This window comes from Erpetoichthys calabaricus, chromosome 12 (genome assembly GCF_900747795.2).
Source record: "Erpetoichthys calabaricus chromosome 12, fErpCal1.3, whole genome shotgun sequence".
In the NCBI taxonomy this organism is placed as follows: Eukaryota; Metazoa; Chordata; class Cladistia; order Polypteriformes; family Polypteridae; genus Erpetoichthys; species Erpetoichthys calabaricus.
The window spans coordinates 93,125,830-93,148,298 of NC_041405.2; the positions used below are offsets into that span (position 1 = coordinate 93,125,830).

Below are 22,469 nucleotides of genomic sequence, written 5' to 3' on the forward strand. Positions count from 1 at the left end.
TTCCCTTTAGCAGGTGTTTGGAGAATAGCTAAACCTGTATTGATCCTGCCTTCATCTTCCTTGTGTTTACTTATGACTTCTATTCTAAAAGGTTTTACTTCTTGTAATTTTATTTTGTTTGCATAAGAGTCAGGACTGAGAGATACTTAAAACAACTGCATACATTACAGGGTCATTTTTAGTGCATATAGCATTCAGTTAAATGATCATAACCTCTGCAGCATGCATATCTTTCAACATTGCATTATGCTGCCCAAGTCTTTTTCTGTTCAAATTCCTAACAAAATATCTTACTGCTAGATTGAATTTTAAGTGGAATTTGTTGCTAATTACCAAACTCATGTGTTTTTAATATAATATGAAAACTGTAGTATCAGTTTTATGTTTTAACTTCAGGTACATCACTGCTCTCTTACTTAAATGGTGAAAACTTGACATTAACCTACTATTTTCTTCTTGTGGCAAAAATCACAAAGATAAATTGCTAAGCTCTTATGTTTCTCTGGAGAAGTGCGCATAAGAACCTATCGCAGTGTCTTCCAAAAGCTGGGAGGCATTTTCTGTACCTAGCAAAGCATAACCAGTTACCGTATTTCCCCAAGCCAGGTAAGCGTGCCTTGAAATAATGAATGGCTTATGCTAATTTAACACTTTCCTTCTTGTGACACAACATACAGGGAGAAGACTTTGAGAAGGTTCACGGCACACTGAAAGTACTGTAATTCACATTGGGCCTGGGAGTATCCAGAAGCGCTGAAAATTGCTGCTAGGCAAAGAAAAATCTGGTCTGACCAGTTCAGTCAGTTACCTTCATGGCCCTCATCAGGAGGTGTGAAAGGAAATTGAATAAGTCATCTTCGTTAAACTCTTCAGTAAAATGCATCCTGCAGAGATCCCAAGAGTATATGACTGCAGGTGCTGCAAAGTATGGAGCTCAATGCTAGGGAGGAAACATATGTCCTCCACTGTCTACTGGAAGGTGTGGAAGTCCACGCTAGACTGGAAACACATGACCTCCACATTCCAAATCGTGGTGTTTCACCTGGTTATACTATATTTAAGATTAGGTTATTTGAGGGGTCATCTCACTTAAATAATGTGCATTGTTACACTATGGTTAAGATTATGGTTGGGGAAGGGTTATCTGAATCAAAGTGACAAAAACAAGCTTACATGTAGGTCACGTGTTTGCTGTCTAGTGTGGAGCTCCACAGCTTTCAAAGGCTGCAGCCAGACCCCTCTCTAGAAATCAGGGCTCTTAAGGTTCAAAAATACGGTAGCACCATGCAACCTTTAAAAAGACCCATAAAGGGTCCTGTTCTGTGGGTAACCACTTTGTTCACTTGAGCATAAAAACACTTACTGTCACACATGGAAGGACTGGAAGTGCCTAACGGGTCATTGTCAGGGGAGACAAAGGGGGAAGATTGTTAAAGTGACACTAGCATTACCAATTTCCTATCTTAGAGTGGATGTACACTCACAGAAAGTTCTCTGGTGTCACTTCTGAAGAACTGACTATTTAGGCTACTGCCCTATTTAAACAACTTGCTGCACAGAAGTCTCTGGTCACTTTGGAACCAACTGGAAAAGAGGTTAGACCTCTGCTTGCCACCTGATTTCTTGGGTTGCTTTTCTTTATTTTATGAATGGTAAAAGTAGTATCCTATGGGACCCCATGCCTTTATGTTCTGTTGATCTTTTCATTTTTATTATGCAAATAGAACCATTAAATGTTTGAACAACTGAAAAAGACGTACAACTAAATAAATGCCCAAAATGTCAAAAAGCTGGAACTAACATGAAAAATCAACTTGGACATGTATACAAATCTGCCACTAAAAGGCTATGAATACAGGTCTAAACATGAATGCTGTTCTTGTCCTATAAGTCATTTCTATAGTCCTTTATGGAGTAATGCCTTGCATGTCACTTGTTTTGTATATGTTTTGACTCGTGGCAAATGTGTGAGGCCTCCAAAATTGAGCTGACAACACAGGCCAGAAAGGTTTATCAAATAAGAGCCATCAAAATCTCAGTAGAGCAAAAAAGAGGGAAAAAGACAAGACAATCTGAAAGCAAACAAGTTCCAAACAAAAATCCTTAATTGAAATCCTTAAACAGATAGAGAATGAATTGATGAAACCAGCAAATCCAAAGAAACAAAGAGATACTCGGAGAAGATCCAACACACTGCCAAAGCGCTTTCAGTGAACCACAAGGAACTTGCTCTCCACACTAGCCTTTAAAGGCAGGGCGTGGCTCCATGGGGTGAGGTATTGGTGGTCTGACCTCCTGGGGGTCCACCCATAAAATCCAAGTAATATAGGAGAGCAAGAATACGCACATAGAAAATAAATACTAAATTAACAGAATATAATTGTCATAGAATACATAACTAGACAGCAATAAATAACAATATTAACAAAAACCGTGATAATTACAGAATAAAAAATGAATAAAAAATAACATTTTATTATTGTTGTTTATTATTGTATTAAAACATAAGCCAAGGGAGGAAAACTGGCTTAAACATAACAGTGTGCTAGTTTCCATGCAGGTTGTAAGCAAGTTTTTTTCCATTGAATTTATTTATGAGCCTGGTGGCACAGCAAGCAGTGTTGTCATTTCATAACACTTGAAACCCACCTTCATTTCCAGCTGGGATGCTTTCTATGTGTGTGATAAATCTCAGGTTTGTGACCCCCCCGTTTCAATTAGTTTGTGGATTTTTTACACGCATAGTTTCACTTATCAATTTACATTACCATTATTCTGGTAATGCGGTTTTGCATTTTGTCATTGCTAACAGTTTTTTTCACTATGTTTCATAACTGTGCACATGTTATAGTTGCTAAGGCCATTGCCAGTCACAATGCATAAGGATCATGTGATGCACCTTGTTGTCACCCTCTGCCTGTATAAACTGGCATCACACTTGTTATTCAAGCATTTGCTCAACCTTGCAAAAAGAATTATAAACAAAATACTTTGTTTCATTAACTACCTGTATGTACCTGATTTGCACTTTGGCTTTAATGTTTGGTTTGTTGTGATTTGTACTTAGATCTTTTTTATAATACTTAGTTTCTACCTGCATCTTTTGATCTTTGAATCTCTCTATCCTTTTCCTTGAAAATTAAAAAAAAAAGCTGTCCTAAACACCTACTCACCCTAAATGTTCAGTACAATGTAGGGTTTCCATGTACTTTATATATATCTGCAGTTTTCTTTAAGAACCTCAAAGGATTTTCTTATAGACCAGCAAGATTCATTCAGCTTAATTGGAGATCCTAAATTGTGAGTGAGTTCTGAGAAGGACTGAATTCTCTTTGGGGCTGATTTCTGATTATATCTGTTACCACAGGAGTAACATGTTGCATCCTGTGACTATCTGGTTAGGAAAACAGAAGAAGGGACAGTAATCATCACATTAGTGATTTCTGAAGTTATTTCCTACATTAGAAATGGAGCTGTTTTTAAAATTCTGCAGATTGTTTATGTGAGGCACCCATAGTCATGAGATGCTGTTTCTAGTAGCCAGTTGTTAGTTTTCTAAATGAGAAAGCAGTAAGATCAGGTGATGGACAGGCAGTGCCTTCTTGTGTTGTAAGGATACTAGACCAGATGGCCATTCCCAGAATCCACCTGTGAAAATTAGACCAGAATGAGATTAGTAAATTATTTAAAATCAGATTAGGTTTAACTTGCCATTGCAGAATATGCCTGTATCCCAGGTGGCAATGATTTGCTGTCGATTGGAAACCACAGTTTAAAGGTGAGTAAAAATATTTATGTTTCTGTTTTCAATGGATTTTTGTTAATGTTACATCACTAAGTGAGTAGAGTAATTTTCTCTGTTTTCTTTATTTTAATGTGAAACTGTAGATTATAAAATTAACCAAGCTGACATTCTAATCATAGAAGGTGTCATTGCAAAAATATACAGTTCAGTTGTGAGCCCTCTATGTTTATAATGTTACATGGTAAAAAAATAATACATTATTAAAAATTTAAAAAGATAAAGTATACGTAAAGTAGATCAAATAATATAAAAATATATTTTCTCAAGGTTTACATAAATATTTGAAATTGTACAAATGAGACAAGACCTTTCAGTTCACTCTGTCGGTCCTTGGGCTAATAGCTAAGTAATCTCAACATTTTCTTTTAATTTCTGGTAGCTTCTTTCAGATTTCCAAATAGTGGTCAGCTGGATTTTCTGTTACAGTAGTGAAAATTATTAAAAAATATATGCAGTGCATAATACAGTAGAAACATATTTGTGCAGTGATGTATGAAGTAATTTATTGTATTTGTTGGTGCTCAGCTAATTTTATTTTCCTTGTTTCCAGCATAATCATATTGTGCTGTAATACAATTTTACTGTATCTTGGATTTCCTTTTGTTTGTGATGACATGAATTCCCTCAGAATATTTCCAAAGGTCAGTAGGATTCTGATTCTTCATGTTTTAAATTTTTGCATTTAGTCAAAGAAGCAGTTCAGACCTAATGTTACTTTGTTTGAGCTCTTTATGCTCTTAATGCTCTTCAATAAGGGTAGAATTGTTTTCTATTGTCTTTTATCTTAAAAAATGTGATTAATAATTTAATCTGTTTTTTTTAAACATATTAGATGCATGTCTGTTGTAACACTTTGGAACTCCCCTCTACATCTAGGCAGCGATAGCTAAACCTTTTCCTTTACATTACATAGCTCAATGTTGTATTCTAATTGTTGGAAAGCATCTGGTGGGGAATTTATCTCTAACGTCTAAATTTGCCATTAGGTAGGCAGCAGGAAAGACTCATCTTCACTTTTCATTTAGCTTTTTTGGTGGTTTCAGTTTAAACAAGGCAGTTTTCTACAGCACAGTTAGCTTTCTAAATTCAGATTATTCTCTTGACTAAGTGTTCAAGAATCTTTTTAGTTTTTTAAATCCTAACAGATCATTTCAGGCAGCCAAAGCTGATGTACAGTAGGAAGCCTGAATTTTTCTTGTTTAGCTTATGTATGGATGTTGCTGCTTTGGAGTGTGCTGTGAAAGGCACTATAGAAGATTATGTAACTTATGTGGTTAATAATTACTTTGGATATCTTTATGCACTAGCAACAACTCAGAAAGCAGAATAGCAGGCACTTTATTTGATGGTAAAAGATTAAAGATACATTATACAGGGACCCCACCTCGCCCTGACTCCTCCCATGTCTTCCGTTCTCATATTTCAGCATGAACCTATGAACATAAGAAATATGACAAACAAGAGACCATTCAGTTCATCAGGCATGTTTGTTTAGTTAACAGCTAGCTGTTCCAGTACCTCATCCAAATACTTTTAAAAGGTTGTAAGGGTTTCTACTTCAACTTTATTACTAGTAGTTTGTTCCAGAATTCTACACCTCTTTGGGAAAAGAGGTGAATCCTGGCTTCAGTCCTAAATGTATCTCCCTTTAATTTCCACTGGATCTACTTCATCAGTGCCTTTTTGAATTTTGAAGACCTGGATTAGGTCCTCACACAGTCTCTTCTGCTCAACAATAAATGGGTTTACTTCTCTGAGTCTGTCAGAGTACAACATGTCCTTAAGTCCTGGGATACACTTGCTTGCCTGTCTCTGCACAGCTTCAAGTGCTGCTATGCTTTTCTTGTAGCATGATGACCAGAACTGCAAACAGATACTCCAGATGCGGGCTCACTAGTGCATTATATACTCTTGAGAATAGCATCTCTTGATTTACAGCCAACACATTATACAATATAACATAAACCTTTTTTGCCTTTTTAATTGCTTTTGCACATTGTTTAGACAATGAAATGTTATGTCAAAGGAAACCCCTAAATCCTTTTCAAAGGTTGCTTCCTTTAGGACAGTGTCTCTCATCTTATATTTGTAATTGATGTTTCTTTTGCCCACGTGTAACCCTTTGCACTTTTCGATATTAAACTGCAATTACCAAGTGTTTGCCCAGTTCTGAAGCTTGTCACTTGGCACATATGACACACATAGAGGTGCATACAAAGCATCATACATTTACAGTAGATAATTTTGGTTATGAAATTTTATTATTAAAAAAATTAGGGAACACTTATAAGTTTGGCACAGTGGCACAGTGGTTAGCTCTGCTTCCTTTTCACTAACACTGTCCTGGGTTTGATTTGATTTGATTTTGGAGTTTGCAAGTTTTCACTCCCTCACTTTTATATTCCCAGATCCACAAAAACATGCATGTTAATTTTAATGTGTGCCTTTAAATTTGCATCATGGTAGTGTGTGTGGGTATGTATTTAAGTGTGGCTTTTAATGGATTGGTGGCCAGTTGAGGACTGGTGGCCATTTGAGGGATGGCCTCTACCTCCATGTTCAGATAGGCTCAGGCTCTCAAGATCCCAAACTGAATTAAGCAGGTTTTAATAGGAGATGGATGAATGGGTGGACATTTAGGTCTTGATCTCAGTAAAGAACAGGATTTTTAAAATATGTTGGTCCACTTTTTTATTGTTTTTTTTGTCATTAATTTCAAATGTCAAATAAATATTTAAGTAGACAGTGACCTCTGCTTCTTTAGACTAGGAGAAGACAAAAGCAATGAGTTATTATGTCCAGTTTTTCAGAACACGTTCACAATGGTAAAAACACACAATCTTAAATGTTTAATTGTCAATATAAAATGCATATGATACTGATTTAACAGAACATTCTTAAACACACTAAGTCCAAATCAGGGTTATGGAGCCTGTCCCGGCAATACTGGGCACTAGGTAGGAAACAGCCTTGGAAAAAGTCCTATTCCAACACAGGATCCACTCACAAACAGTTACACAGGCACCAATTTGGAATTGCCAGTTAACCTGAGTCACACTAGTTTGTTGATCTGGAAGGAAATCCCATGTGTAGACTTCATAAAGACACCATCTGGGCATAGAATTTGAACCCAGGATACTGATCTGTAAGGTGGCAGCTCTTCCCACTGTGCACAATATTAGTTTAACTGATCATAAAGTGTGACAATGTAGTTTATGAACAAATAATTATTCCTATGAATAAAAATGTATTTAAGTTATCTTAGTAGATGAGGCGTGATCATATAGTAGACCCAACACTCTGGGTTCAAATATTGAGTTTGCACGTATTCCCTGTGTCTGTGCATATTTTTCACAGGGTACTCTGAAATTCTCCCCACATTTCAAACATAGGTGTATCAGATTAACTCAAAATTTTAAATTATGTGTGCATATGCCCTGCAACGGGCTGATGACCCATCCAGGAAGTTCACGTCTTGCAGATGATAATTAGGCTCTAGGTCCCTGTGACTCGGTATTGGATGAAATGAGTTTGAATATGTTGCGTTATGTAAAATTGAGATATTGGCAGGGGACACACTTGTTCCCATAACTGAGCGACTCTCAGATTGCTGAGTATGAGTGTGTAACTACACATATCTTACAATAAATTAGCATTCTGTCCAAGGCTGGTTCCTACCTTACTTGTTTTGCTGCTCAGGTAAAATCCTGCATTTCTGCATTGGATATAAACTGGTCAGATAGTTGATGGGTATGTTGTAATCACTAGAAGAACATGGCTATCCAGTGAGCAGGGCAGGCCCGTCTCAGAACTTGGATGTTCTTCTGTGCTGTGTGGAATATGTAAGTTCTACCTAGGCTGGCTTTAGTTTCCTCTAGGAATTGTTTTTCTCCAATTACAATCCAAAAAAAGCTTGCAGTTAGATACACTGAAGAGAGTACATTGACCTTTCTCAGTGAGCATGGGTATGCAGGTGTGCCTTGGGATAAATGACTGTCTTCATCAGGTCTTGTTTCTTGTTACAGCACAATAGGCGCCAATTCTCTGTGAGACAGGAGTGTAAAACACAATTTTGGAATATGGATAAATACTAAAGATTTGGTGTATATATTATATTTATTAAAATGTTCCTGTTTGTTTTAATTTTATGTTAATTACTTGGCAAACAATACATTTAGCTCACTTAGCTGTGCTTAATTATTTTTTGCTCTGCAAGGGGTGGGGATGTGGAAGAATGCCAAGTGGAAGAGGAACAGGGCTGGCATTCAACTGACAAGTACTATTTTATAAATGCAGTGTATTTGTTTTTCATTACAAGCTGGTGTGTCAGTTAGGGCGGCATCAGTGTTGGTATTTACTAAGAACATTTTTATATGCAGCAGCCTGAAAGCTTTTGTTTGATAGTTTTTTTAACATAGCTATTGCTTTGTTTCTTTAAAATCCTCTGAGAATGTCGCATCTTTGTACAGACCCAGCATAGAATGCTTTCTTTTATAATTTGGAATGATTTATTCCCTTATGTCTTTGGTCGTTACCATATTTTTACTAATGTTAAAAAGGAGGTGGCTTTTACTTGACATAGTTTGATGTGCTATGGTAAAATGAAAATGTTCATTTTAACTTTCAAGTTTAATTTACTGTGTTAATTCAGTGCATTGGAGTTTCTTTTGTGCTTGTTTCTTCTAAACAAAATAAATAAATAAATAAATATACTGAAAAAATAATAAAAATATTTTCAAATACGAAATTTATACTGCTCAAAGAAATTAAGGGAACACTTAATCATCACGGTCTAATATTGACCATTGTTACATCGTTTTGCTCTTAACAAATTAAACAGTCATACTCAGTAAAAGATTTTCTACTTGAATATTTCATTTGATGTGTGATTTCCCTTAATTTCTTTGTATAATTTGCAATACAGAATACAAAAAAACTATGACATACAGTACAACAGTGTACAGCTTGTACAGTCATGGTGCTGGTGATCAGACCATGTGAGACTATCAAAGCTGTAGGAGGACATTAAGGATAACAAAGGTAAGCACAGACAGCAGGGTTTTAATCTTCAATAGGGTGGAGCAGACCTCACCATGAAGCCATGAAAATGGCTGAATGCATCAACATTATCATTTCAGAGAATCTGCTAATGGATCATGCAGTATCTGTAAGCACAGACTACCAAGAACTACCTTGTAATCAATGCATTAATGACCCTATTGTTAGTCATCCACAGTAAGGGCTCACTTAACCACAAGTGCTTCATATTCAATAGTCAATTAACACCTTTTCGTGTGACCTCCTGGCTAGGAACCCAATGGGCATTCTTCCAAAAATAAATTGCATATAGAATTTAACAAAAGTCAAAATGGTGCAGAACACAAGATCATTTTGAAGAATTGCTTAACTCATACAGGTCCTGCTTCTTCATCATTCTAGCGAGTGAAACCGCTTCAAGTCTCTAACTAACTCCAAACAAGCTCAAATTTGTCCCTAACCCTTTGGCTTTGTCAAAGTTAAAAATGGATACTTGCAGCATCACTTGGCCCTCTGCTACAACATATGCTAAATATTAGTTAGTGAAAGAGAGCATTAATTTTATATGAAGACTAGCATAGCAAAATGCCCATTTATAAAAATGGATTAATGGTACAATGGTAATCTATTTTGACTGTGTGATGCATTTACTAACCTCTGTTCACCAGATATGCATTACATCCCTCATTCTTTGTGCTTCTTGTTGCCTTTCTTCGTCTGATATTCTGACCCTATTTGTGGACGCCAGAGAACATGACACACAGATATACGCCACATGGACTTACGTTGAACAGTTTACTATCTTCCGCTGGCCACTTGCCCCTGTTCATTGGACAATCCTGCCCTTTTGTGAAGGCTGGATGACATTACACCCAGGCACAGACCTTTTATCGCTTTATATATATAGTATAAAGATTTGCCTTCTGAAAGCTTCTGAATCTGCTGTAAGGTAGCATACTGTGCTTAACTCTTCTACTTTTTAAAATAAAGAATACTGTCATCGGAGTATTCTGAAGTTTAAGCTCAAATCAGTTTTAAGAGTTATCAGCCAGACACTGAAACATTAGCAATACCAACTGGAAACCAAAAGGTTAGGTCATGGTGCTACTTGTGGCTATGGAGGGCATTAATGTTTTTTTTTCTTTAGCTGATTCATTCAGAGGTATTGGCCAGTAACCCATGGTTGAATCTAAATAGGAAACAAGTGTTGCCAAGGTGATCAATAATCTTATTTTGTCTTAACCATAAGATACACATTCACTTGTTTAAGACTTGCCTGAATGTTTAGATTTCATTAAGTTTAGGTACTGGAACAACAGGGATGTGCTGCACAGTTGTGCAGTGGATTACACTTGTACCACAGTGCTACAATGTCCTGGCTTCAAATTCCACACCTGGTTGTTGTCTATGTGCTGGTTTTATGTTGTCCCATGTCTGGGTAAGTTGTACTCTGGGTACAATGGTTTTCCTCCCACATCCCCATGTATACATATATATATTATATATTATATACACACACACATCACACCACACCACTCTTCTAGCAATTTTCTGTCATAGACATGGGCATTGATGTCAGATGATATATTTTTCTTTTAATTTTCTGTCTTTGTGTTAATGGATCTGGACTGGAATTACTGAGGCAAAACTAATAATTACATTATGTTTTCAAATTGTACTTTGTATTGTTTACTTTTACTACTTAACTTTCCACCAATCTGATAAAATACCCCCTATTCTGAATCTGCACCTAAAAGAAAAAAAATCCTTCTCTCCAGTCAACTTATAAAGCTTAGAGGGAGGTTCCACCTGAAGTGATGTCATGGTGGCCCTGCTCCCCAGGGTTCTGCTCACATGGTGCAGCAATTTTATAGATACAGTATATTAAATTGTAGACATACATAAGAGAAATTACATACAATATGAATAATAATAATCAAAAATTAACAAAAACAACCATAACACCCTGGCCTGCAACACAACAATATGGCTATAACAATTCATAATATACTATGAATTATTTCAAAAGTGCATTGACAGCATGTTAACAATTCAGATTTTTAAGAGGATTCAAATAATGTTTTATCTTCCCACCATTCTGTCTTTGAACAGCCATGTTTGTGTGAGCTGAGATGGCTCCATGTGGTCTTTAAGTGACGACTGTATTTTCCTAAAATAGCTGTTTGAAAAGTAATATACTCTATTACAGTGTTTCTTAAACTTTGGGTTGTGACCCATTTTGGGTCCTGAGATATCTATACTTGGGTTGCGCTGAGTCATAAATTACAATTGAAGGTAATGACAAAAGGAGAAAACAGTTAACGGAAAGAATTGCGATGGGTTGCTGCTTGCATGGCTGACACAAATCCACCAGATGACTTTTGTCGACAGTTCTCCAAGGGGGAACCCCCTCACACGCACACTTCTCCCCACACTACTCCCAGATGACAGTTGTTGGCAATTCTAAAAGGGGGAAAAGAATGATGTTTGGTGGCCATTCTCCAAGGGAGAAATCCCCCCTCCCCCATCCCAGACAATGGTCAGTGGCAATTCTCCAAGTGATAACCGGATGACATTTGCCAGGAAAACTTCAAGGGGGAAGGACAACAACCAGCAGGGATTCTCTAAGGGAGAACAACACAATGATCAGCCACTGTTTCAGTTAACCACTGCTCTATTATATTGATTATAGTGACTCCACATTTTCTACTATTCCTCCAAAAAAATTCAGGATTCTTCGCATATATCTCCTATATAGCAGCTGGAGAAAGAAAAATCCTAGGAGAGTCTGCCTCATGATGAACGGCAGATAATAGAAGATAGAGATAATTTGCTCTCATATGGCTCAAATAGTGAGGATGCTCATGTGCATTTTTCAAAGTGATAGGTGTGTTGTGGATCCACTCCAAGTACAAACTGAAGACTTCTGAAGTAGCTATGTTTCTATTTGATGATCAACTAAAATTGGTTGATTTATGTGTGTACTATAATACACAATGAGTTAATATTTTTGTTATACAGTGGATTTGAAAAGTATTCAGAGCCCATCAGTTTCTGAACAATGTATTGTAGTGTTGTAGATTTAATTTTGAATGGATAAATTTGCCATTTTTGCCCATCAACCTACATTCAATAAACCATAATGAGAAAGTGAAAATAAATTTTCAGAAAGGTTTGCAAGGTTACTAAATAATCAAAACCTGAAATCCCTCATTCATGAAAGTATTCAGATCCTTAATTCAGTACTAGATGTCCTTTTGGTACCAATTATAGCTTTGAATTCTCTTGCGTAAATCAAACTTGGCACATCTGGATTTGAGCAGTTTATCTCATTCTTTGTGGCAGATCCTATCGAGCTTTGTTATACTGGTTAGAAAACATCTGGTAAACCATTACCCCAGTCTAGCTTGCAATCACAAGGAGGTTTTCTTCTAGGACCTCTCTATATTTGGTTCCATTAATCTTTCCCTAGTCTCCCTGTCCCTGCCAATGAGAATCACCCCCATATCATGATGCTGCCACTACCATTCTTCACTGTAGAGATAGTATTAGGTGGTTCTACCCAAAGAGTTAAATTTCTGACTCTCAAGACCAGAAAATCTTGCTCCTTTTGCTCTCAGAGACCTTTAAAAGGAGGTTGGCCAGGAGTTAGCCATTCTACCATAAACTCCTGATTGATGGAGCGCTGGTCAGATGGACATCCTTCTGACAGGTTTTTCCACCTCAGGTAAGAACTTCTGAAGCTCTGCTAGAGTGACCACTGGATTCCTTCTTGCCCAATTACTCAATTTGGCAGGATGGCCTACTCTAGGAAGAGTCCTGGAGTTTCTAAACTTTTTCCATTTAAATATTACTGAAGCCACTTTGCTCCTGGAATAACTTTAGAAATATTTTTCTACCCATACCCTAATCTATGGCTCTCCACAATTTGATCTTGGAGGTCTACATAGAGTTTCTTCGACTTCATGTCTCGGTTTCTGTCCTTTCATGGAGTTTGAATTAAGGGACTATATTTACACAGATGTGTGCCTTGCTAAACTATTCTAGATTGGATATTTAAAGCAAAGAAACAGGATGCACCTGACCACAATTTGGAATGCCACAGCAAAGGGTCTGAAAACTTAAAGAAATAAGAGATGTCAGTTTTTCATATTTTTACTTGGTCATTATGTGTAACTGAGTGTAGATTGATGGACAAAAATGGTAAATGCATCCATTTAAACTTATATCTACGACACAATAAGGTATGCAGAAAGCGAGTGGATATGAATACTTTCTGAATCCACTGTATATTCAGGACCAAGTTATTGTTTTGTGACACCATGTTGCCATATCTGCTGTGTATTTCCTGTGTTCAGTTTTGTCATTGCTGTTGATTAATCCAAGTGCAGTGTTGTTATCAGCAAATTCAACTACATGGGTGTTGCTTATTTGGCTGTGCAAGATAAAATGTGTGAACAGTCTGTTGCTAAGGCAACAGCATTAAAAGGAAGTAGTGCTTAAAAACTGCAGAGATGAAGTTTTGTTGACTATTGTTACCACCTGTGGTCTACCCATTAGAATGCCCCTGTTTTAATTGCAATAGATAGAATCTTAATAAACAATTGATACAAACTTATCTAGTATCTTGCCTCTTTTATTCAAGGGCAATATGTAGAGCCAAATACCAAGCATCACCCACTAGTCTGTTCATATGTAAGCCAAAAAGTGGGCTTTAGGCAGTCCACAATAACAACCAAAACATCAAATATAATTGTTTTGTTGCTGTAGTCCATTACTAGCCTTTCCAACCATAGTTACAAAAGTAATTCAAGCACAGTAATTTGGTTTTCCTGGATAATTGCACTATAGTGCTGTTAATAAAACAATCACGATAGAAAGAGACAATAATAAATGAAAAATATCTGTGAATACAGAATTTAGATGATCTGCAGAGGTCCTGAGGATATAAGGTCTAACACCATCTGGACCTGTTACTATAGGTTTACATCCTCTGAAAGGTTTCTTTACACATTACATTTGCTATGTCTTAGCTCAAACCCCCATTGTTCACTGGGGATTGAGATGGAAGGTTCAGTGTTAGGAGGTTTAAACAAGAAGCCTCCAATATTGAAGTAAAATGTTGGAAATGTATGCCACATTGGTGAAAGGAGGCAAATGAAAACTAGCATGTGCATACAAGGAGCCTACAGTGGGTGGGAGATTCAATCATACCATTTCAGGGTCCCAAAATAGTAGTATTCTCATTGTACCTTGGTGGGAGGCAGCATTTTGAGATTATTGTTCATGCACTGCACATAGTTGGGAGAGGTTGCCGTAATATTTATTGTTTGCTGACCACCATAGTGCCATCTTTTGGAATGGTCAGTCCTGTCCAACATGAATAGTTATTGAAAAAAAGAAAGATTTACACAGGGAAAAACATGTATGCCTCTTTTAGATTTTAAAATGCAGGCACAAAAATATCTGGCTTCCTCCATTTTCAAATCTCCCCTTTAATCTAAATTTCTGTTAACTGACCACTCTGCCTCATGTTCTTAGTGCATATGTCTTTGATAGAAGATTTAAAATGTATAGAATTTCCTATGTTGTTCATAGGCTCACTGGAGATCTCAAAATGTTTGTGTCTGTTAGGCATACATCACATTAGTTGAAATCCACTGTAACCCACGGTGCAGATTCATCTCCGACTCTTTCGACTTTTCACCAAATGGCTGTGACCTGTAAGCGTAGACTCTGGGTCTGGTTACTGTCCGACATTGAGTATTAAAATATAAACTGGCATTATGCTTTTTCCTCTACAGATTGCTGTGGCTTCCCTTTTTTGCTTTAACTTATTGTCTCTATTATAATGTAATTTCATATATTATTGCATTAGATATACCAGTAGCATGTTTAAATTTAATCAGTACATTATTTTATATGTTGTTTTATGTGACTGAGGATGTATTTCTATGATTGACGATTGTTGAAAATATATCCCCTTATTACCTGTCACGGTCATCACGCATTGGTAATTATTAACCTCTGAAGGCCACTTTGGATGAAATCCTCTTATAAGTAACTAAAGATTGATGTTACCTTAATTCATATAATGAGACATGGTGTTTTCATATTGAGAAAGGATACACTGGCAGGTTCTTTCGAATACAGTATGTGCACTTAGTAGGTGCCTGAAGTGGAGACACATAAGTGCTTGTACTCTGTATTTAAGTCTGATTTTATAATAGTGTGGGGGCGAGAAGGCCCCCTTCAAGTGTTGATATATACCAACTTTAGATCTGACAGTGGGATGAGGGGCTCTTGGGCTTACCCCTTAGAGTTTTATTTATTTATTGGAGTGGTTTTGTAATATTTTATATACTAACAAACACTGGTGGTACACACCAAAACGCTGCCAGTTTGCAGCTGCAAAAAATGGAGAAGTGCCAATACTGTGTAGCAGAGCATACCAGCCCACTTCAAGGCATTTGATCAGGAAGCATGAATAGAGAAGGAAAGATCTGGACGACTCAGGTGTTTCGCAATGTTTCACACTTCCATGACAGAGAATGCAACCTGACAGACAGCATATAAGAAGCCATGGCCTGAGTCTCCACTGAGCTTACAACTGACAAGCAAAATTGTGCTGGTGAGAAGTGTAGCCTGAGAAAAGTAGAACTGAGGATGGGAAGGGTTTCGTTTTTCATTTATGAGAGAATTGTATTGTTTTTAAGGTCAAGCTTAGCAGCCACACCCTGCCCCGGTCAAAGCAAATGATGTAATACTCAGCAGTTTTTTTTTTGGTGTATTGTTACCTGTGTTGCGTTTTCCTACTTGGTATGTTTTCTGGAGCTGCACACAATTAAAAAATAATTTGTATTCGCTCTTGTGCTGCACGAGCTCCAGGAGCAATTAGTGCTAACCTGATTGGGATGTTATTCCGTCACAGGGCACACTTCACCTCAGTCTATCTTATAAGGCACATTTAATAAGCAATATTTGTAACATGGACATCGTTTGAATATGTGAGCAAACAGGAGGTGACAAGGAGAGAACAGTCAAATGATTAGATGAACAATAAAACTAGATCACATGAACTGTGTAAGACCAAATTTAACCACTGTGTCAACATACTGCCCCTTGGCTCCACTGATATTGAGTAAATGCATTAGTCATACAGCATAGACTCATCAGAATTTCATTAGAGGAAGGAAATGGTTGAATCAAAGCTAATATTCCTTAAATATGTAAATATGAATATTTTTTTATTTTGTTTCATTAAATATTTCAGATTTAAAGGTGATGGTGGTCTACATTATTTTAGACCATGTTTACTCTGATAAGCAACTGCTGCAGCTGGATGAAGAAACTGCATGAGCCTGTCAGGTACGTTGATTGATTGCCACCTAAGGTAAAATGTCAGTGAGAGCCACTAAAGCCAGGCATTAGCAAAGAAACTGGATTATAAAATAAAATGTATAATCTAATACATTGTTTCTTTCCTTTTTTTATCGAATTAATACAAATTGCTAAATACAGAAAACAGCAGAAAATCGATGATAAGAACTATTTTTAAATTAAATAAATGATTGTGCCAAATCTGAAGGTCTCTCCAGATTTAATGTAGAAATATAACCCTAGCTATTTTACTCTGATTTATTTGTGTCAAGGACCCTTAATACCCTATCACTCACTAGTAAAAAAATAGCCATAGCAGCTGGCTACTGATTTATATTACAAATGGTAAGATAAGATGAAGATATTCAGAATCACAAAAAGAGATCAGCTTGAAAATTGTAGTAAATTTCAAGAAATACAGCAATCAATAGCAGCAAAAAAAATATGAATATATCTATATATTGTAGCAGTAGGGGGCGCTAGAGCTCCCTTGAACCCTCAGGTACCACTCCAAACACCGGGTAAAATTATAATTATTATTTATTTTATAATAACTATGTGCACAAAGCACCCTCCACTCCACACTACACATATAAGTACACTACAATATTCAATAATCAATAATCACCAATCCTCCACTCCCAGACACTTCGCCACCCTACCTCCCAGCTCAGCTCAATGTCTGGCTTTCCCAGAGTCCTTTTATATTCCCTGACCCGGAAGTGTTTCCCATCGCACAGTCCATGTGATTTCTTATCACTTCCGGGTCAGATAAAAAGTCCTTCTCTTCAACCCGGAAACACGTCGTTCCCTCTGGTCATATGATCATGACGTGCTTCTGGATTATAGGGCATGTATAAGTCTTTGAGCCTCCCTGCAGCGTCCTCTGGTGGGCCCCACGGTGTCCAGCAGGGTTGGGAATAAAAACTCCATTGTCCATAATTCCCTGCTGGTCTTCGGGGCACTTCCATGCTACAGGGAGGGCTCCATCTAGTGGACTGGGGGTATTGGCCGGGATGAACAGCCGGCCATCTCCCACAATATATATATATATATATATAGCTTAGTCATTCATTACTTTAAACCATCTAATGATAAGATAGAATATGTTTAGCCAGACGTCTAGTTCAGTTTGTGCCACTTACTCTCTGTGTGACTCTGAGCAAATGACTTAGCGGTAGTAGTAGCATTGTCATGTGTACAGAATACGGTGAGACTTGTACTGTATGTCTGATGAGCATGCAACACATCACAATTTATTACAATTCAGAACTTCACTGTAATTAATAGAAAACTAAAATCATCTTGCCTGATGTACTCCTTGCTCCTGTTTTTTGTGTTGCAATTACCTTAAACATTAATTTAATATAGTGCAGGACATTAACACCTGAAGGCAGTCCCTATTGGAGTTGGGCTTTCAAGGGACTTAAACTACCAGAGGTCTGTGTGTAGGTGGATGGACGCTGCAGCTGATGACACTGAATTGAAAAAAAAGTAGCTTGTGAAAATGAATGAGTGCTTTGTTGATAATGTACTCTGTAAGAAGTTAGTATATAAACTAAAGGTATGTTGCATTTTCCTAAATTTTGTAAAACTATGATGAATTGAAACCGTGCTATCATACTGTTGTGTTCCTTTGGGGAAAAGTTGTACTTTAAATCATACTACAAATATGACACATAATAAAATATTTGGTGCATTTAAATGGTAGTTTTGTAATGGAACTCATTATGTTTATTTAGTTGTGCCCAGGGCCAATGTCACCTGAGGCAACACATATTTTTAAAGTTCATACAGCAGTACACTTTCTGTGTGTGTGTACCCTGGAGTACACTTTGTATGTGTGTGTGCATTAGTGAGGAGTAGATGACTTAGATAGCTAGAAGGCAGGTTACTTTGTAGTGGATATGGATGTCTGTCCATTTGCCAAAAAGAGAGGATGTACCTGATGTGGCAATTATTTTTGGCCAGTGCCACTAGATGTCACACTGTTCCAAAGGGAAGCATATAAAATCATGCTGCCTGTGTAGTAGAGCAGGCAGAATGGCTACTGACTCGAGGGGCTGGCCCTTTTAATTGCAATAGTAGGTTTGAGGCGCAGGCACATCAAGTGCCACTACAGGAAGTTCTAGCTTGATGCCAAATAGAAAGTTAACCTTGACTGTACGAGTGACTTGTGGGCCTGGCGGGAAGTGACTGTGGAATGTTTAAATCTTACTCATGGCGAGAGGTCTTTTGAGTGCTGAATCAAGTGGTGAGTGAGCAAAACTCATCTGGAGGTGCAAAGTGAGGCCTAGGTCTGAAGAGATAAAAAGAAAGTAAAGGAGGGCTGGGAAATGAGAAAGGGAGTGCGTTGGTGTTGTACTATTTAATGGAAACGAGATATCCACCCCACCTGAAAAAGATTCCTCCAGACTTGTAAAGTTTGGCCCAGAGTGGCAGCAAGATTTTCTTTATTTCCTATTTATTTTGCACTTTAAACTACTTCCTGTATTTGTTCTTCTCTGTGGTTGTGTTTTTTTTTTTTACCTCTCTGACTTCTTTGGTGTATTTCTGGGTGTGGAGAGCTGACAAGGAGGGCTTGAACCACATCTTTTATTTAAACTGTTGAACTGCTGATGTTTTTATTTGATTCAAGCTAGAGAACCCTGCACCAAAATTCATATTTAACTATTATATAATTTCTTTCAACTAAAATATCATGTTATATATCTGCAACATTAAAAGTTTGTACTGATAGATCGTGACTAGCTCAGAATCTAAGAAGGAGAAAACAGCCTGACTTGACCCTGCTTCTTGCTGGTTCAAAATTCATCTCCTTAATTATTGTACCACTCACATTGTCTGACTAAGTTAATCTAAAAACAGGAACTACTGTACAGAATGGAAGACAACATTGCAGAATAAGTATAACATTCCTCACAAAGTACCCTAGTGCAGTGGACTACTCAATTTCCTCATCTTCTCTTCAGGAAAGTGACTGTGATCGTGGTGGGCCTTGACAATGCTGGAAAAACTGAGACAGTGAAAGGAATACTGAAAGGTATTTGTACTTTTATAACCTGATCTCATTACCTAGGAATAATCTTCATAAGATATACAATTTTAGCATTATCTTTCTCTGCTCCAAAATTACTTGTTGCAATTTCTAAATTGTCATATTTGACCGTTCCTTGACTAAACTGGCTTGGTTAAGTTTAAATGGTGGTGCTGGAGCCCATGTATGTGCCACTATGCAAAAGGCATGACCCTCACTTGGATGGGGTGCCAGTTCTTTGTAGAGGATATTTACACAAACACACACTCAGACCCATCATATTTATAACATTACCAAATCCTTGTTTCAGCTCCAATCTGTAAAAGTATAAGCCTTATTTTCACTTTGTAAAATATATGATGCCATTCATTGCTGTGCCATATACTAGATGATAAAAGTGATACATCCATTTCTATCATGCATTTAAGTATTTTAATTGTGAATAGATTTAAAAATAATATAAATTTTAATTTGTTTGCTGATTTATGAGTCACACTTTTTTATATTTTACTCAACTATATGAAACTATATGAGATTATACTTACATAATCTACTATATAACTGCTGATGGTAGACTGAACACATTCTGTGAAGTCAACATATGTAGTATATTATAACTTTCAAAATGAGAAAAAATATATGTAGGCAGTAGATCCTTAAATCATAGGGTTTTTGAATTTTCAAGTGATCCACTGTAAACTTTTTCACTCAGTGGTTTTCACTTCTACTCTTTGGGATCTCCTTGTTGCCAGCAGGTTTTTGTTCAACCAGTTTCAGAAATAGTGAGTCATTTTATCCCTAATTTATCTCATTGTTTAATTAGCTGGATTTTTTTTCTTCTCTTCTTCTGCATTCACAGAGGTGCAGTAGTGTGAGATTTATATTTATAAGAAATATTTGTATTTTTGCCACAGCTTTAAATGCTTAAATTTGCACCATTAATTATATTCTATTAATAACAATGAACATTGAGCAGAATAGACACAGGAAAAAACAACAGTGAATGATGAAAGGCGGTGGCACGGTGGCGCAGTGGGTAGCGCTGCTGCCTCGCAGTTGGGAGACCTGGGGACCTGGGTTTGCTTCCTGGGTCCTCCCTGCGTGGAGTTTGCATGTTCTCCCCGTGTCTGCGTGGGTTTCCTCCGGGCGCTCCGGTTTCCTCCCACAGTCCAAAGACATGCAGGTTAGGTGGATTGGCGATTCTAAATTGGCCCCAGTGTGTGCTTGGTGTGTGGGTGTGTTTGTGTGTGTCCTGCGGTGGGTTGGCACCCTGCTCGGGATTGGTTCCTGCCTTGTGCCCTGTGTTGGCTGGGATTGGCTCCAGCAGACCCCCGTGACCCTGTGTTCTGATTCAGTGGGTTGGAAAATGGATGGGTGGATGATGAAAGGCTGCGGCTACTTTACTGTCAGATCCACTAGGGTGGTCATTAGAAAACAATGGCTTAAATAACCAGAATACCTGGAAAAACAGAGTAGAAATCATTCTAGTGATAATAATGATTACAAATCTTCAAAAAAAATATTAAAACACTAAATTATCTCCATGTAACATACATATTTGCTACATTGCCATAAAATTAGCAATGCTGGTTTTACAATTTCTGGTGTCTGACCTTTTATCATTCTGTTTCATCTGCCCTGCTCACTACATCATTCATTGTTAATTGTCATTATTAGGATACCATTGTGGCTGCAAACAACTGTATAAACAATTGTATATTTTCATATTAATAATCTTCATATATCAGACTACTGTTATAATATATTCTAAATAAGTGAAGTAATTGCTGTATTGAGCATTTCCTATTTACATGATCAGCATTCTTTACACATTACAAATTTCCAAATGTAAGATCTAACATAAAACAACATAAACACAAAATTCTGTGCAATAAAAAACAAACACATCCTGCAATAAGTACTTTAAAACATACATTTTTCAGATTTTCTGAACCTGATAAAAGGGGTAGAATGGCATCAGTCTATCTCAGTTATCTTATTGCAGGATACTTTCGCACCAAGCCAGTTTAGAGTTGCTGTGTCTATAGGTTGTGAAAAGAAACTAGAGTAACTGAAGAAGGCCTACACAGACACACAGAGAACGTGCAAACTCAGTATAGCCCGGGGTTTAAACTCACACTCTGTGAAGCAGCAGCACTAAACATTGTGCCGCCATGTTGCCAGGAAATATACATATTCAGTATGTGGACTGGGTGGACGCTTTATTAGATGCACCTGCCTTTTACATGTAATTGCATGCTTAATAAGTTACAGAATCATACTGTATGTGCAGACAATGCTAATTAAAGTGTGCAGGCTGGCACTAACAAATGGTACTTGAGCATGTGTGCGCAACTCAGATAGAGACTAAGTTCCAATGTAGCATACTTAATGGTCAGGATACAAGTATTGTATAAGGAACAGTAAAAGGGTTTAATATAAAAGTGTCAAAAATGTATTGAGACTGGGACACAATACAACATTCAGACAACTGGGAGCAGAAACAAATTGTTAAAGAATTCAGTATTCATAAAGAATAAGTGCAGAAGGCTGCACTTAGGCATCTATAGCCTGAGTGGTGTTGTAAAAAGGCATATGAAATGCTCAACTCATTGCACCTTGCTATGAAAGGAGCTTTGCAGCTTACAACCCAGTTCTACTGGGTTTTTATCAGTGGGAATTCAAATGCTTGGCACGGGATGAGTAAAGTATCACTTGTTCTGTTAAATCCCAGTTCCTGCTGGCTTGTCCTAATGATAGAAGCAGGATATGATAAAACCCAAGACTCCTTGGATTGATCCTTACCTGGCCCATCACTGCTGGTTGTAATGATGAAATTGTGTGTGTGTGTTCAGTATTTAGCAAATTGTATTCCTTGATATGTGAAGAGTAGTATATAAATGCCTTGGTATATCTAAACATTGTGACCAGTCAGGTTTGGTGTACTCATATGTAAATCAGTTTTTTCAGAAGGTCTAGATTCAGAATCGTAACACTGAACTGAGCATAATATAGTGGCCTGCCTAGTCATCCAATGCTTATTTAACAAGTATCTGCGGCACAAGAAGGAATGAGCTATTAAGAGTATGGACCGCCACTTGCAAATTTATAAGAATAAAATGCATTAGAGATAAAAGTGGATGGCATACCAGTGCTTCACTTTTGACTCCTTACTGAGTTCATGTACTTAGCAGAGTAGGTGTATCTAAG

The 22,469-nt window shown here is 37.3% G+C and overlaps 1 protein-coding gene across 1 annotated transcript in view; it reads left to right on the forward strand.

Moving 5' to 3' along the window:
• The first annotated feature begins 3,681 nt into the window (after window positions 1–3,681).
• Window positions 3,682–22,469, forward strand: part of arl13a (ADP-ribosylation factor-like 13A) — a 30,712-nt gene continuing 11,924 nt past the window's right edge. Inside the window, exons 1-4 of the mRNA XM_028815909.2 lie at window positions 3,682–3,778; window positions 4,356–4,446; window positions 16,116–16,210; window positions 19,195–19,265. Coding sequence (XP_028671742.2) covers window positions 16,152–16,210; window positions 19,195–19,265 — 130 coding nt within the window. The 5' untranslated portion in view covers window positions 3,682–3,778; window positions 4,356–4,446; window positions 16,116–16,151. The remainder of the gene's footprint in view (window positions 3,779–4,355; window positions 4,447–16,115; window positions 16,211–19,194; window positions 19,266–22,469) is intronic.